Source organism: Cydia splendana, chromosome 9 (assembly GCF_910591565.1).
Source record: "Cydia splendana chromosome 9, ilCydSple1.2, whole genome shotgun sequence".
NCBI lineage: Eukaryota > Metazoa > Arthropoda > Insecta > Lepidoptera > Tortricidae > Cydia > Cydia splendana.
In genome coordinates this window covers 10,921,876-10,937,089 of record NC_085968.1, presented here as the reverse complement: position 1 = coordinate 10,937,089, position 15,214 = coordinate 10,921,876, and the positions used below count along the sequence as shown (strand labels likewise).

General features: G+C 37.6%; 1 protein-coding gene across 6 annotated transcripts in view; it reads right to left on the bottom strand.

The window, feature by feature from the left end:
- The window catches only part of LOC134793531 (cystinosin homolog), a 48,935-nt gene that overhangs the window by 648 nt on the left and 33,073 nt on the right, over positions 1 to 15,214 (bottom strand). For 4 of the 6 annotated variants that reach the window (XM_063765134.1, XM_063765133.1, XM_063765135.1 and 1 more), the window contains 3 exons: positions 14,891 to 15,111; positions 13,534 to 13,641; positions 12,526 to 13,214 (listed from right to left, as the gene is read on the bottom strand). In XM_063765134.1, coding sequence (XP_063621204.1) covers positions 13,172 to 13,214; positions 13,534 to 13,641; positions 14,891 to 15,111 — 372 coding nt within the window. In that variant the 3' untranslated portion in view covers positions 12,526 to 13,171. Of the gene's footprint in view, positions 1 to 12,525; positions 13,215 to 13,533; positions 13,642 to 14,890; positions 15,112 to 15,214 lie in introns of those variants that run through there. The other 2 variants (XM_063765136.1, XM_063765132.1) reach the window with 2 other exon arrangements.

Here is a 15,214-nt window from a genome sequence, read left to right as displayed (position 1 = left end):
TAATGTCGATAATCTAGTGATGTAAGAAGTTATCGATAAACCGTCTTGTGTGAAAATATCTAGATCCTAAGATACAAGGGGTTTTGGGTTGAGAGTAGGGAACACATTTTTGTAGTTATGATATACAATCTATTATGAACTTTTTGATTCTAATATTTCAAATTAGAAATCAAAATCAAAAATATTAACAAAATTTTTAGGTACCTACAGGCACGCTTCGTAATTGTCGAGCAATTTAGGGTCCTAGCTGAATTGGTTGTTCCATACTTACTCGTGCTCTATGGAATGTCCAATTTAGCTAGAACCCTAAATGGCTCAACAATCACGGAGCGTGACAATACTAATGATTCATGTTCTGTATATCCTGCCCTACAATGGCGTGAATATTTGGTTGTCATGTCTATACTTCGTTTTTAAGCATTATTGAAAAAAAAAATAGTAAATACTAATATTAACCACTAAGTACATAACTATTACAAAAAAAGCTAAATAATTATACGATTGCATGCTTAAAAAAGACACGTCACCTTCACTCTAATGCTAAACAAACGAAGAATAAGAACTAACAGCGATAAGACCGCCTGTTGCTACCTTTATCTACATTGTAAATCGGTTTTAGGGTTCCGTACCCAAAGGGTAAAACACGGGACCCTATTACTAAGATTCCGCTGTCCGTCCGTCCGTCTGTCACCAGGCTGTATCTCACGAACCGTGATAGCTAGACAGTTGAAATTTTCACAGATGATTTATTTCTGTTGCCGCTATAACAACAAATACTAAAAACAGGATAAAATAAAAATTTTAGTGGGGCCTCCCATACAACAAACGTGATTTTTGACCGAAGTTAAGCAACGTCGGGCGGGGTCAGTACTTGGATGGGTGACCGTTTTTATAAATAATGGTACGGAACCCTTCGTGTGCGAGTCCGACTTGCACTTCGCCGGTTTTTTTTAAATTTGTTTTTATGTTTGTGGTGTAATAAAGAATATTTTAGAGTCAGACCAAGAAAAGTCTACAGCAATTTTGATAGCACACGCAGTGCAAGTGTTATTTATATGTCATAATTTCATAGAAGCGACGTTTGAAATAATACTTGCACTGCGTGTTCTATCAAAATCGCTATAGATTTTTCTTGGCCTAACTCTACTTTAAATTACAAAGTAAGGCCTAAATTATAAAATAAGGCCCATCAATGTTTTTTTTTTTGTGTTTATTAAACTTGATATTTTGTCTATAGTATTAGCGGACATGGCCTCAAAATTTAAACCCGCTTAAGAATCGGGCCTTATTTCGTGCATTATATACAATACTACCCATTTTTGTGTAGTCATTATTTATACTATAGAAGCATTGTTTGAGTAGCCAATTATTTAAACAGTATTTTTTTAAAGGGCAACGGTGGCAATATTTTAAGGTCTGGATAATAAGATACAGATCTTAATAAGGATATCAATGTAAGTGAATGTTACCATGACTACCAAACAAACAAATGTGATAGAATTTGCCAGCTGGCATTGTAACATTCAGACAGTTACCTATGTACCTAATCTGAAATATGAATAAATTAGTAATATTTTAAACAGGAAAGTAAACCGAATTTTGGCCTTTTGCTGGACACAATCACAATAGTAATTTGTTTTACAAGAGGGCAAAGTTTATCGCCACCGGTTGATGCATTTGCAGCACCAATGGTAGAAAATGCAAGCTCATCATCAACTGCATAATCGACGTTTGATATGACTATTGAATCCGAGCTTTTTGATCATGAATCATGATAAAACAAAATTTTAGAAGGTCGCAGAATAGTGGATTTAAAATATTTATTTTCTGTGATCTCAAATATCAGGCACGATCATACAAATTGTACATTTGCTGATCTTGCCTTTGTCATTGAAAGACGTAACAGTTTACACAGAGAATATATATTTAAGTGTAATATGTGCAAAAAAAAGGAAACGATACACTCTGAAGACCCAAAAAGAAAATGTTAGTAAATACTGCTCCTCCCCATGGTTACTTGGTTCCTTATTCAACCTACCTGAAATTAAACGAGTAGGTTAGTAAATTATATCATTTTACATTATAAAGTTAAATGTTTAGGTATCTCAATCACTTACTCACTGGTGGACATGGACGCAAAATTTTTGCCCATCTACTTATACTATCTTATAAAAAATGAAATTTTGAAAGTTAGCACGCTTAAAGTTCGTTTTTAGGGTTCCGTACCTCAAAAGGAAAAAACGGAACCCTTATAGGATCACTCGTGCGTCTGTCTGTCTGTCCGTCTGTCACAGCCTATTTTCTCGGAAACTACTGGACCAATTAAGTTGAAATTTGGTACACATATGTAAATTAGTGACCTAAAGATGGAAATGTTTTTTTTATAATTTTAAAATACATAGGTTCGAAGTTATTTAAGAAAACAGCCAAAAAATTACCATTCACCCCCTTTTATCTCCGAAACTACTGGGTCTAAAATATTGAAAAATACACAAAATAGTTCTTTACCTATAGATGACAGGAAAACCTATTAGAAATGTGCAGTCAAGCGTGAGTCGGACTTATGTACGGAACCCTAGTTTTTGCATTAAGGTAACAGATTTTGACATGTCTTATTAAAAATTACCATTGAAAAATAAGTCATAGCAAATATGTTAGAATTATAAATCATATTAATCATATTAATGAGCAAGAGCACCCTAAACCGGCGAGCGTGTATGAGGAATGTTATGAATGTGAAGGAAGCGAAAGTGGTATGTCAGGATCGTAGCAAGTGGAAATCCGTGGTCTCTGCCTACCCCTCCGGGAAATAGGCGTGATTGTATGTATGTATGTATGTATGGTTTAGCCTTCTTCACACTAGGCGAGAACTGAGACACCAGCGCGCCGCTCTCCCACCTTCGTCACCGGGCACGGCATTCTCCTGCCAGCTATGCGGTCGCGGCTGCCGCTCTCGCATTGGACTTAATAGTCATTTGCGGAAGTGCCGCACTCTTAATATGGACGCTGTTTAAACCATCATCTTATTGATGTTACAGGCCAATGATGATGATGATGTATGTATGTATTAATCATATACTTTTTTATATTCTTTTGCTTTCATAAGTAATATAAACTAATTTTTGAAAGCGTTTTTCAATAATTATTAATAAAAAGACACGTCATGATTGTTTAGGTACCTTCTTTCTAATGCTAAAAAATAACGAACTATAATAACCGGGCCTTATTTGGTACAGAACCTTGATTTGATAGGTACATCGGATATTCTGGGCTCCTGAGCTTGTTACGTAAAGGACAAAATGGTGACATGTGGTTAGAGCTGATACTGTTAAACTAGTGGTTCTGTGCGCTAAGTATAAAAAATAAGCTTCAGCGAACTCATTAAGCCTAGAAAAAACCCTACACCCTACTGCCACTTAAGTCAGTCTTGAGTCTTTGAATCAATTTCCGTAGTAGTACTAGTACTACTAAGGTACTAGGAGGTAATAAGGCCTATAGTAGGTATAATAAGGCCTACCTGAAAAATAATGTTCTTACAACAGTGTAACCGTGTTAGTTATTTGAGTAACATATATGTAAAGTGATACAATTAAAAGCTAACAGCAAACCAGTACATAAATTATATCTTATGTACTTCTTATGAATTACACTCTTATAAAGGTTTCGGCTAATTACGCTTAATTACTTGAATAAAGGTAGATGAATTGCGTGCGGTCCAATAGGTAACCACAACTCACGGAGTCCAAAACAATAAGCTGATCAGCAAAGTCAAGTAAACAAAGCCAAGTCACAGTAGTAGAAAGATTATCGAGTTCCGTAAACGTAAGCCGGGTCAAAAAATTCAATCGCAACACAGTAAGTAATAAGTGAACGCCTCGTGGCAGTAACGCACGAAAAATAACATTGCAAATTGTCGGCAATGAGGCGCGCGCGGGTGCAAGCGTACGCATCTGTGTGCGTGCATTACACACACAAATACAGTCTCTCACGCCCCGTCAGAGCGACGGGTATATTCAGCTTGAAATCTCAAAATTGACTTTTAGCTCAGCTCCCGTTTCGTCTTAAAATGTTATAAAACGGATAACAAGGTCCAGTTTGTCCTTTTGAGGTACGGAACCCTAAAAAACAATTCCTCGGGACCCACGGACGCGATATCACATTTGCACAATGAAAATCCTAATTCATTCCTAATACTTTTTTGGCTAGCTAATTTAAATCCCTAATATTCAAATTTAGACTTAACACGTTCGCTGCGGCAATTATTGTAAGTCATAATTAACCATACTTTATATCGGGTCTTTCGGCCTAGTACCCCAGTAAAAATCGAACTAAAAATGTCATAATACCCATGTCATGTAACGTAGTAGCAACATCATGTTATGCGACGGGAACATTTTACCGCTATGAACAATCCAAGGGGTAGGGACTTCGTTTAAACGCCTTGGGGCTCGTAACCATGCTGTTTTTCGGCATGAATCGGCAGTGTTAGGAGCAGCGGTATGACCAATGAGTTCACCTTGAGGCTGCAGAGATATACCCACTCTTTCCATCGATCACGGCGCGGCAATATTTCCGGCGACAAGCCGCCCGCGGGAGGAGCATTAGCAAAGTATAAACGGCGCATTACATTTTGACATACTCGTAATATCGCAGTTTGGTAGCAGTACCTACAGCCACTTTTCGAAGTATATGTACAGTAGATACATACAGAAATACTGTGGTTTCAATGCATGTACAGGACAATGAAGGGGCCTAGGGCCTACATACATTTACTATGAGGTTTGTTGTATGTTTATATCTTTTAGTTGCCTATTTCAGACACATAAAAATATTATAGGTACCACAGCGCGTGCCAATTCACCTGCACTCACTATTCGTAAAAGAGAGTTCGCTAAGATCAATATGACAGCGGTATCATATTATTGTATTCTGAATCCGCTTTTGACAATGTAACTCATTTGCGCCGTACTCCGCAGGGCTACGACGTCGCGTAGCGGAATTTTTCCCATTTCATAGCGAAAATTCGGCGTAGCGATCGATCGCAGTAAAAAATGCGCTGTGAAAGGGTTAAAACAAGTCATTACAATAAGTAAAAAACACATACGTTTGGGCCTCCTATCTTTGTTTTCGGAGCAACTTGAATTGAAGGTTGGTTGCTTGTCCATTGAAGCTCGACATCGGAAGATACTTGCAATTATACCTAAAGCAATAACTGTTTTCAGATAAGAATGCTTAGTCGAGCTTTCAACATAATATATACTACCTAGACTTGGTACAGTCAGCAATGAATTCAAAATTAACTGGACTCAACTTTATTACAAAGAGAATAAAAGTGTTTAATGTTTTTTTACACCTCATCCACTTGGCTACTTCTGTTGATGACTGTACCTATTTATGCTGTTCCTACATTAATACATTATATAAAAATGGCACATAAAACCACCCGGTTATTCGGGCAATGAGATAGCACCACAGATACAAAACGTTAGCATGGTTGGCTGAATGATCGAAGCATACGTGATGGTGCTATAACCAATGAATTATTTATGTAGACGTGTGACGTTCATAGTTGACAAAATTAAAAATTGATCCAACGATTTTGACAGCTTGACAGGTTGGCGTCACCCATACGCCTAACTAAATATAGGTTCCGGAACCTATATTTAATGGCTCACAATCGTGCGCCTGGTACCATATCTACCTCAATTTACTCACATCTATGGCTATAACACAGTTGCCTCAATATCAACTGACTACTGAGAACACGCTACTGTATCTCCTTTACACTTGCTAAGACCATCCGAGAGTAAAAGTGATAACATTATGACGATAAACGAAACTTAATAACAGCTACGCTTCGAGCAACATGGAAGGGAGGCGGCATTCGCACTATTTCCCCTCTGCCTAGGTACAAGATCAACTAACCCATGGTATAATAATATACTCCGCCTGGTACTCTATTCCGAGATTCGCGTATGACCTAACTGACACGGGCCTACGTCATCATGCTGTTTACAGGTTCTCAAACTTTAAAATGTGGGAGAATTTTAACCAAAGGTGAAAATTATTTTAACGGCATTAATTTTAAGTTATTCATGTAGAAACATAGTAAAATAAAACAAATCTAATGTATTAAATTAAACTTTATTTATCTATACAAGACAAACGTTTAAAAAACTAATTCACAGTTACACATTAATTACCAAGCTTACGACGTGAAAAGTTTGGAAAACACTGCGACTGCTGACACTGAGCGAGAAGGAAATAACAATTAATACGCGTTCGACAAGGATGACGGTCAGGGCATGAAGTTATCTAGATCCGAATTGTCAAATGTGACAGCGCTATCCTGTGTTGCCAGTAATGTAAACAGAATTACCCGAACGTCTGAAATTCCTTTCGTGAATCGGAAGATATTGCTAACGAATAATTAAAAATGACGTGTTATTGTAAAATTTAAGATAAAATACATTATAAATGAAAATTATAAAGAAATATTTTAACTTATTAACCATAGCTATAATGTACCCATGTAACATGTTATGTTGAAATAAAGTGGCAATGTTATTGTGACGTAGGCTCGTGTCACTCTGGGAATAGAAGACCATGTTTTATTAGACCATGCAACTAACCTAGCGCGGGTAATAAAACTAGTTGCGCTCGGATTTTCAACTAGACTGAGTCGAGACGCGCGCGTGAACACAGCAGCAGAAAAATGCCAAATTGCTCGGTTTTTTGTTATAAAAAGAGGTCGGGGACATCAAATGTACAAAAAGAAAGGGTTACATTTCACATGTAATATTTTTTTTTACTTATCATACGTTTAATTACATTTAAACACAATTATTATATTTTAGTCTCATGTAATTGTTGGATTTATCGATTTTGCTCGCCCAGTACAAATTGCGGATCGGTCGAGCGACAAATCCGACTTCACATCTCTCAGAATACAATAACATACTTCGACGAAAATGTGTTAGTGTGCATGTTGTGACACTTGTGACTCGTCCGTACACAAAAAGAGATCGAGGTTTGCAAGATTTGCCTTTGACGTGTGTCATTTTCTATGCATTTGTGTCGTCATTACAGATTGGATTTTGTATGTAAGTGTGTGAGAAGTGCGACTGTGTGCACCTTTCCCCCCGCAAAAAATGGCAGAAAGATTTGTACGGTGCGGTGAGATATCGCTTGGGCCCCTCCCTTCCGACGTGTCGGAAGCCGGTGTTGCTCGAAGCAGCTACGTATGGAAAAAGTCACGTGACTTTTATGTTACTCTGTCTGTATGTATATCCTGATACATTTTTTTATTTGTTTGTCAATGTAGGTACGATAATACGATTGTAAAATTGGCTACGCCCCCAGTTGGCATAGCGACTGCTATGTCCAAAAACAGACATGAAATCAGCCGATAACTGCATCGTTTCTTCTACTTACTTTGAACTTTTTTATCCACTGCACTAAAACCGAGTCGGTACTCAACACACTCATTGCCAGACGGATCCTCTGTTCGTAGGCACTTTTTCGCTACATGCGGTTTTTCCCGTGTTATCGGCTACTCGCGCTGGGTGAGTTAAATGATACGTTGGGTAGAAAATTGTTCGTGTGTTTGTTCTCTAACGAATATTCCAATTCACATTCTACGATATGTTTTTTATGTAAATGATATATGATTAAGTAGTCCTTATTGGTTCTTAGATAGGTTTAACTATGTATATAGACTATATAGATGGCGGTGCTATTTTTCGTCGAGGATTTTTAAACTTTGAATTAAGAGTCATGTAAATGTTGAATAAAATGTATAGGTACCTAGCATTAAAATAACGCGGTTACCGTGTTGTTGTTACTACCTACGAATAGGTATCTCAAAGCATCTAATTAATTATTAAAACACTAACAAGGGAGAATTAAAACAAATAATGTGTTATTTACACAGATAAGATGGATAGTAGACGCGAAAATATTGATACAGTCTCAAATCATCACTTGACAAAAACATGAAAAGATGTTTTTACACTGAACAAGATGGATATTTTTTCAAGATTATCTGTTTACATTACCTACCTACACAATTCGTCAAAGGTTTTAAGGTGAACGAACTTTAAATAAACATGTGAATTTAATATTTATTTGTCAGCAATAAGGTTTTTGTCATGAATTTGTATTCAATGTTAGGTACTTACAACTGTGCAGACTTTCCTAACATTAAAAAATCTAAAATGCTTAGCACAGCACAGTTACGTAGGTACCTAACTTACGATTCAAAACTCTACCCTGCCTTTAAACTAAGTACGTTGAGCACGAAGAATTTCGTACATTGACACGCCATTTCCTATCCCTATCGCGCGCGCATATTTATACACCTGTCCGCTCGCACAGTGGCGTTGACCGCCAGCAAGGCGGGACAGAACAATTATACGCGTGCGATAGATATAGGATATGGCGTGTAAATGTACGATATTCTTCGTACTTAGCGTCCCCACTTTAGAATATAAGTACAGTAACCAGCAGGTACAGTCGACGTCAAAGATATGTTTACACTTTTCGCCTTATTACAAAGGAGTAAGGTGCAAAAGTGTAAATATATGTTTGACGTCGACTGTACATATATTTTATTTCCCCCTTTCCCTTTGAGGCTATACTTACGCAATACCTATTTATTTATGGTCTTTTTTGCAGTCGAAGAAGAGCCGTCTGCAGCTATCGTGAGATATAGTGTAGATTTCTCGTTTTGTACCTAATTCTAATAGATGTCTTCGCCTTGTACAAGCAGGAACACGTATTATGTAAATACACTTGAGTGTCAAAATATAGGTGCATATAACTTCTCAAAAATATGTCCCATAGTTCCTAATTCGCTGACATAAGAGCTATGGGACATATTTTTGAGTATGATGTGGGCAACCATATTTTTACACTTGACTGTACATGTGTAAATACGGTCTAACTATATGTGTGTGTGTCTCTAATTAGACAGCTGGAGTACGGCTCCATGCTTAGAGCATTTAATAACTGGAGTCGCCTTTAAGAGCTTACCCCTCTGCCGAAAAACTTGCACAATTGTGCAAACTTTTGTATGGACTGACATGGCTATTTGTACGTTACGTACAAATCATGTAGAAATAGCAATACATTTGACGTCCCCTCCGCCGCAAAAATCGGAACTGTCTCGTAAAGAAAATGACAGCGATGACATCTCCAGTTACCTACTAAATGCTCTAAGGCTCCATGTTACGGTTAGTCTGTGCGAAAGAGAAGAGTCGTAGAATATATTGGATCCCATACATTTCACGTCTCTTCTCTTTCCGCACAGACCCTATTATCCGGTAATTATGTTTGTCAAAAGTTGACGTTCGGCAATCCAGTTCCCACAAAACATGTGGCTCCGTATAGCGCCACCTAATAGTTCGGCTGTTAAACTCGCAGTATGGTTTTTTCTGAGACTATACATCTCTATCTCTACAATCAATCGCTATTTAATAAGCGTCGTGAAAGCACTAAATAACATGAAGTAAATACTACCATTGCTAACTACCAATTTATACTTGCATATACAACGATACCTAAATATTTACGTGACGTGATGAGATGCCATAGATAGTTAATGTAACAGTCTGTGTGTAGTGACATAGAGCCTCGTCGAGACGCGCGTGCGTGCCGTACGCTGCCTCTTAAATCCCAGCCAACCGCCGCCCCTGATGGCATACCATCATACATCGTTATAGTCAGAGTAACGTAACAGATATGAATAGGGAGTATTACTGCAATGTTCTGCCGCCAGAGTGCAGCACTAGCACTAGAGCACATAGTAAACCAATGAGTAACTTATACATACTGTGCCTTAAACTGTTTTTGACAAGTTTTCACAGACAATAAAATATGTCATTGATGCATCAAGGCGGTTTGTTAACAAGGGCCTACCGGGAAACGCGAAAATCGAAATTTAGTTATCTGCCTCTTTATCGCTCGAATATGCAAGAGTGATAGAGAGGTTAGATAACGAAATTTCGATTTTCTTGTTTCGCGGTAGACCCTCAGATTGTGATGCATAGTGGTAGTGGCGCCACCTACGCAGAGTTTCGCGTAATATTCCCATTGACTATCAGTATTCAGTTAAACTGTCAAAAATTGATTCTTACGTTACTCAGACAGGTTTATCGAGCTAGCGGAGCACTCAGATATCGGATACCTTGACAAAGGCCACTTGCACCATCCACTAACCTGGGGTTAACCGGTGAAACCTGGAGTTTCCATGGTTTAATTTGACACCATGTTAACGGTTTAACCGCTTAACCCCGGGTTAGTGGGATGGTGCAAGTGGGCCTAAGTGTTTATCAGCGCTTAACCCCGGGTTAGTGGAATGGTGCAAGTGGGCCTAAGTGTTTATCAGGAATGTTGGAAGACAATCAGAGTGACGCTTTCAAAGCTACGTAAGAGTCGCTGTTCTATCGGCGTTTGCTGAGGTTCTCGCAGTATTGGCCGAAACGGTAATGCAATTGACCATTAACCATTACAAATTGAACCGTAAACTGTAACCGTCCGTTACCGTTTACGGTTCAATTTGTAATGGTTAACACATTCAACACCAAGAACCCGACTGTCGGGTACACTGTTCGTAGCGACTACGCGCTACATACGACGAAACCGTGGCTACGCGCTACGAGCGTAACCCGTAGCACTTAGTGGTATTGAATGTGTTAATGGCCAATTGCATTACCGTTCGGCCAACACTGGGTTCTCGAATATTCACGCCACTGTATTCCCTCAAGCTAGTGTGTATATTACTTCTGACCTAACCGCAGCACGGACGGAGTCTCTTATGAACTGGACCGACTAGGCAGACAAGTCGATGTCGCATATATCGATTTCAAAAAAGCGGTCAACATTTCATAAGAATTAGATGTATTTTACTATGAAGTATTTGAACAAATTAAATTATTTTCCAGAAAATATTTTAATTTGTTTTTATCAAGTAGAAACACTACTATATAAATTATAAACTGAAATAAATGTCATATACTAAGAAAAAGTGACCAAGGCCTCCAGTGCCCCAGGCTGGAATCGAACCAGCGTCCTCTGCTATCGCGGCAGGTGCCTGAGCCACTCGGCCACCGGGCCACAGCGACATTAGTCAAATTTTCCAAGTATATGCACTTCCTACTGAAGGCTTGTGGCGCCCCCTAGCCATCTCTAAGGTAGAACAGTATGGTTCGAACCTTCTATCTGGATCATTCTCATGATGATACCGAGCTAGCGAGAGAGATGGCGCTGCCAATCAATACTATGAAGTATTTGAACAAATTAAATTATTTTTCAGAAAATATTTTAATTTGTTTTTATCAAGTAGAAACACTACTATATAAATTATAAACTGAAATAAATGTCATATACTAAGAAAAAGTGACCAAGGCCTCCAGTGCCCCAGGCTGGAACCAGGCTGGCACCTGCCGCGATAGCAGAGGACGCTGGTTCGATTCCAGCCTGGGGCACTGGAGGCCTTGGTCACTTTTTCTTAGTATATGACATTTATTTCAGTTTATAATTTATATAGTAGTGTTTCTACTTGATAAAAACAAATTAAAATATTTTCTGAAAAATAATTTAATTTGTTCAAATACTTCATAGTATTGATTGGCAGCGCCATCTCTCTCGCTAGCTCGGTATCATCATGAGAATGATCCAGATAGAAGGTTCGAACCATACTGTTCTACCTTAGAGATGGCTAGGGGGCGCCACAAGCCTTCAGTAGGAAGTGCATATACTTGGAAAATTTGACTAATGTCGCTGTGGCCCGGTGGCCGAGTGGCTCAGGCACCTGCCGCGATAGCAGAGGACGCTGGTTCGATTCCAGCCTGGGGCACTGGAGGCCTTGGTCACTTTTTCTTAGTATATGACATTTATTTCAGTTTAGATGTATTTTGTTATGTAATATATTATATGTCGTGACCAGTTCATAGATTTTGATTATTACATGAAATGCCATTTTTGAAATGATCACCTCATGACATGGTAATAGTGGTAAAATATATGTAATTGTTTAATAATAAATTAAACTTTCCAAGCTTCCTAGGAAACATCCTTACTAGGATCCCGTGTAAAAAAGTTTAATGGCGATGTTACTTGGCTATATACTATGAGCAAAGAGAATAGATAGTATAGAGGGGTCCTGTCATAGTAAATTTTGTAGTCACAGTAAATTTACTGCCATCTATCGACACACGACTAAAACTCAAAATAAAAACGTATAAAACTATCGAAAAAATGAATATATATGGATAAATGATTTTATAATTTTGATATCATTTTGACCCATGTTCATTCACTGATACCTATGTGTTAAAATTGTTAAATATAAAACGGTGTCGTCAACGCCATCTAGCCGACCATAGGCCAAAGGTGTGTGCGCCATCTATCCGAGAATGACTTTTTCTTGATTTCCGAGGCACGTTTTTTCTTAGACTTTATTCATCTTATACGGAGTTACATATGTCTTTGCTATGAGTAACGAGGGTGAACGAAAACACAGCAAAGCCAAAATTCGTTTATTGATAAACAAGAAAGTTACAGCATTTGTCTTATTTCTATGTTAATTGATCTAATTTAAATTGTACATAATTAAAGACCTAATTTAAACGTGGCGTTTGGGAAAAGGATGGGCTCCTCGTATATAAGTGGTCATATTTTGAGTTGAAAAATAAAATAAAATGATGTCGAATTGTACACATTTTAATATAAAATGCGTCATTCAATATAATGTCATCACAGATCTTTTCGAAACGAATGACTGTGTCATTCAACAACAAACAATTTAACAACACAAATATATGATATTACTCTTGCTTTGTAATTTCTCTAGTACAGTCTCTAGTACCTAAAATACAGTCAAAACAGTCAATTATTTATCTAGAACATTCAATTCTGAATTGGTCCCTGTAAAATTATATTAAACTCAACAATACATGGCTACGAAAGCCTAAAAATATAAATCTTAGTTACAAATAGGGAAGATATAAAATACCTTTTAGGTTTTTTCTTGAGCAAGCTAGACATTATTCTAGGTAGACAATTGTGGGCGGATAAGTCAATGTGTATGGCATCGCGATAAAGCTATCAACCATAATAAATAACCTAATGTTATTGCTGCAGGATCGGTTTGAGCTGCCCCCAGCCTTCATCACGCTTTGCCATTGAGATCGTACTTCTTTTCATCGGCATTCCTAAAATATAAACAAACAATTAAAATAAAATACTCATTTTAAACTAATGACCAGAAACATGAGCACTCAGAATGTAATATGTATTACAAACAAAATAACAATTTGTGAAATAATAATAAGATCCAATTTACAATGAACTTCAATGGACGATGTTATGCCAAAAAGACTAGTAACTTAAATGATAATATTTTACTGTGCTCAGGCATCAAGTCAATTTGTGATTTTAAACTAAAACAAGAACTTATTGTTAGGTTAGTAAAGAATACGGAACATGGTTTAATCCAGGATTACCGTAGAAATACAAAAGCCTGATACATACCAATTATCGACCAATAAAAAGTACTCCCGCCCGTCACCACTCCGCGTTTCCCCTTGACTCGACTCGTCACTACTGTTACTGTCTACTACATCAAAATCGTTGTTCTCTCTGAAATATCAATCACAAAAACACATTTCTTTTATCTTCATTACAAAAAAAAAAAACTTTAAATCCCCATTTTTCGGTTCTAAAAGCGAAGCAGAGTGTCACGTGCTTGATGGTTGTGTTCCCGTGTGGAAATATTGTTTATGATTTCATTGTGAAATGAGTAAAATGACAAACAATATTCCTCGGTTTGTGTGAAATGTGTGTAGTGCCCAATGTCTGGTGTAATTGTTGCATAAACTCTCTCTCTTATATATCCACCTTTTGTCCTCTTTAAGTGCATTTCGCTGGATATACGATCCTTTTTGTCCTATGTTATGATCCAACTTTGAGCCTCTCAATTGTATATTTTCTTGTTTATATCAGCGGTTTGTCCATTCACTGGTTAGTGCATCTAGTTGCCTCTTGAGTCTCTCGTTCCACTTAATATCTTACTGCCTGGAGATGTAAGGCGCAGCATGTGCGTCATTGTCATTGAGCAACGTAGAAAAACTTCTTTAGTTTTGGCGTTTTATTGTCATATTCCGCCAAGTGGCGTTCACCGTGCTCTGGCTCTCTAAGGTATAACGTTGTTTCATTTTAAGTCGTGGATAGATGTTTGTATCTCAGTTCCATGTTCCTTAAGACTTCATCGCAGTTCGGAATCCGTTACTTAATGATTTATTATAGTAAGTAGAGTTTAGTAAGTAGTGTGTTAATAGAGCGTTTTAGGTCTATGTTAGGAGGCCCGACACCGCGAAATGAAAAGTGGATTTAAATTAGAAAAGAGGACAAAACATCCACTTTTCACTGAGTAAGCAATAAACACACGAAGTAATACAAGTTGCCAGGTTGGAATGGGTATAAAATAAAATTTATTTTTAAGGTAAAACATACCGTAAAATATTAAAGACTTATTTGGTCTTTAAATTGAAGTTATATTGATATATGATTCTAACGTTAAAATAATAATATTTAATTTAGACTGATTTTTCCACTATGAACAAAAATTTAGAAAAAATTAATCAAATTTACCTCAATTTTCCTTAATGACTTGATGTCCGAATCATTTTGTATCAAAACATTCAAAACACTTCATTATTATTTGATGTCAACTGTATGTTAAAATGCCTAAATAAATCAGTTTATAATCGCTTGACACTAGTATATTTACGTTTACTACTGCAATACGTAAAACTTTTTTATTTTTAACATAATTTTAGGCCCATCCACTCCGCCCCTGGCAACTCTACCGCCATCTACAGCAACTGACCTGTAGAACACATAGTGTTGCAGAATGAAGAACACATCGAACACGAGCGAGAACAGGCCGAGGCCGAACTTGGTGGCGTCGCCGAAGAAGGAGATCCAATCGTTGTAGTTGTACGCGTTCAGCACCATCTGGAAGATGGAGAGGAACCCGCCCGTGAAGTCGAGGAAGATGTTGCCGATGCTCCAGCCGACGGTCGACTTGCGCTTGTAGTTCATGTACGCCTGAAAAACAACGATACATACTGTGTAAGTGTGGAAGAATTCATTGGAGACTCCAGGGAAACTATCTTAAATCGTTGAGATATCTCAATTTCATAAAAGGAAA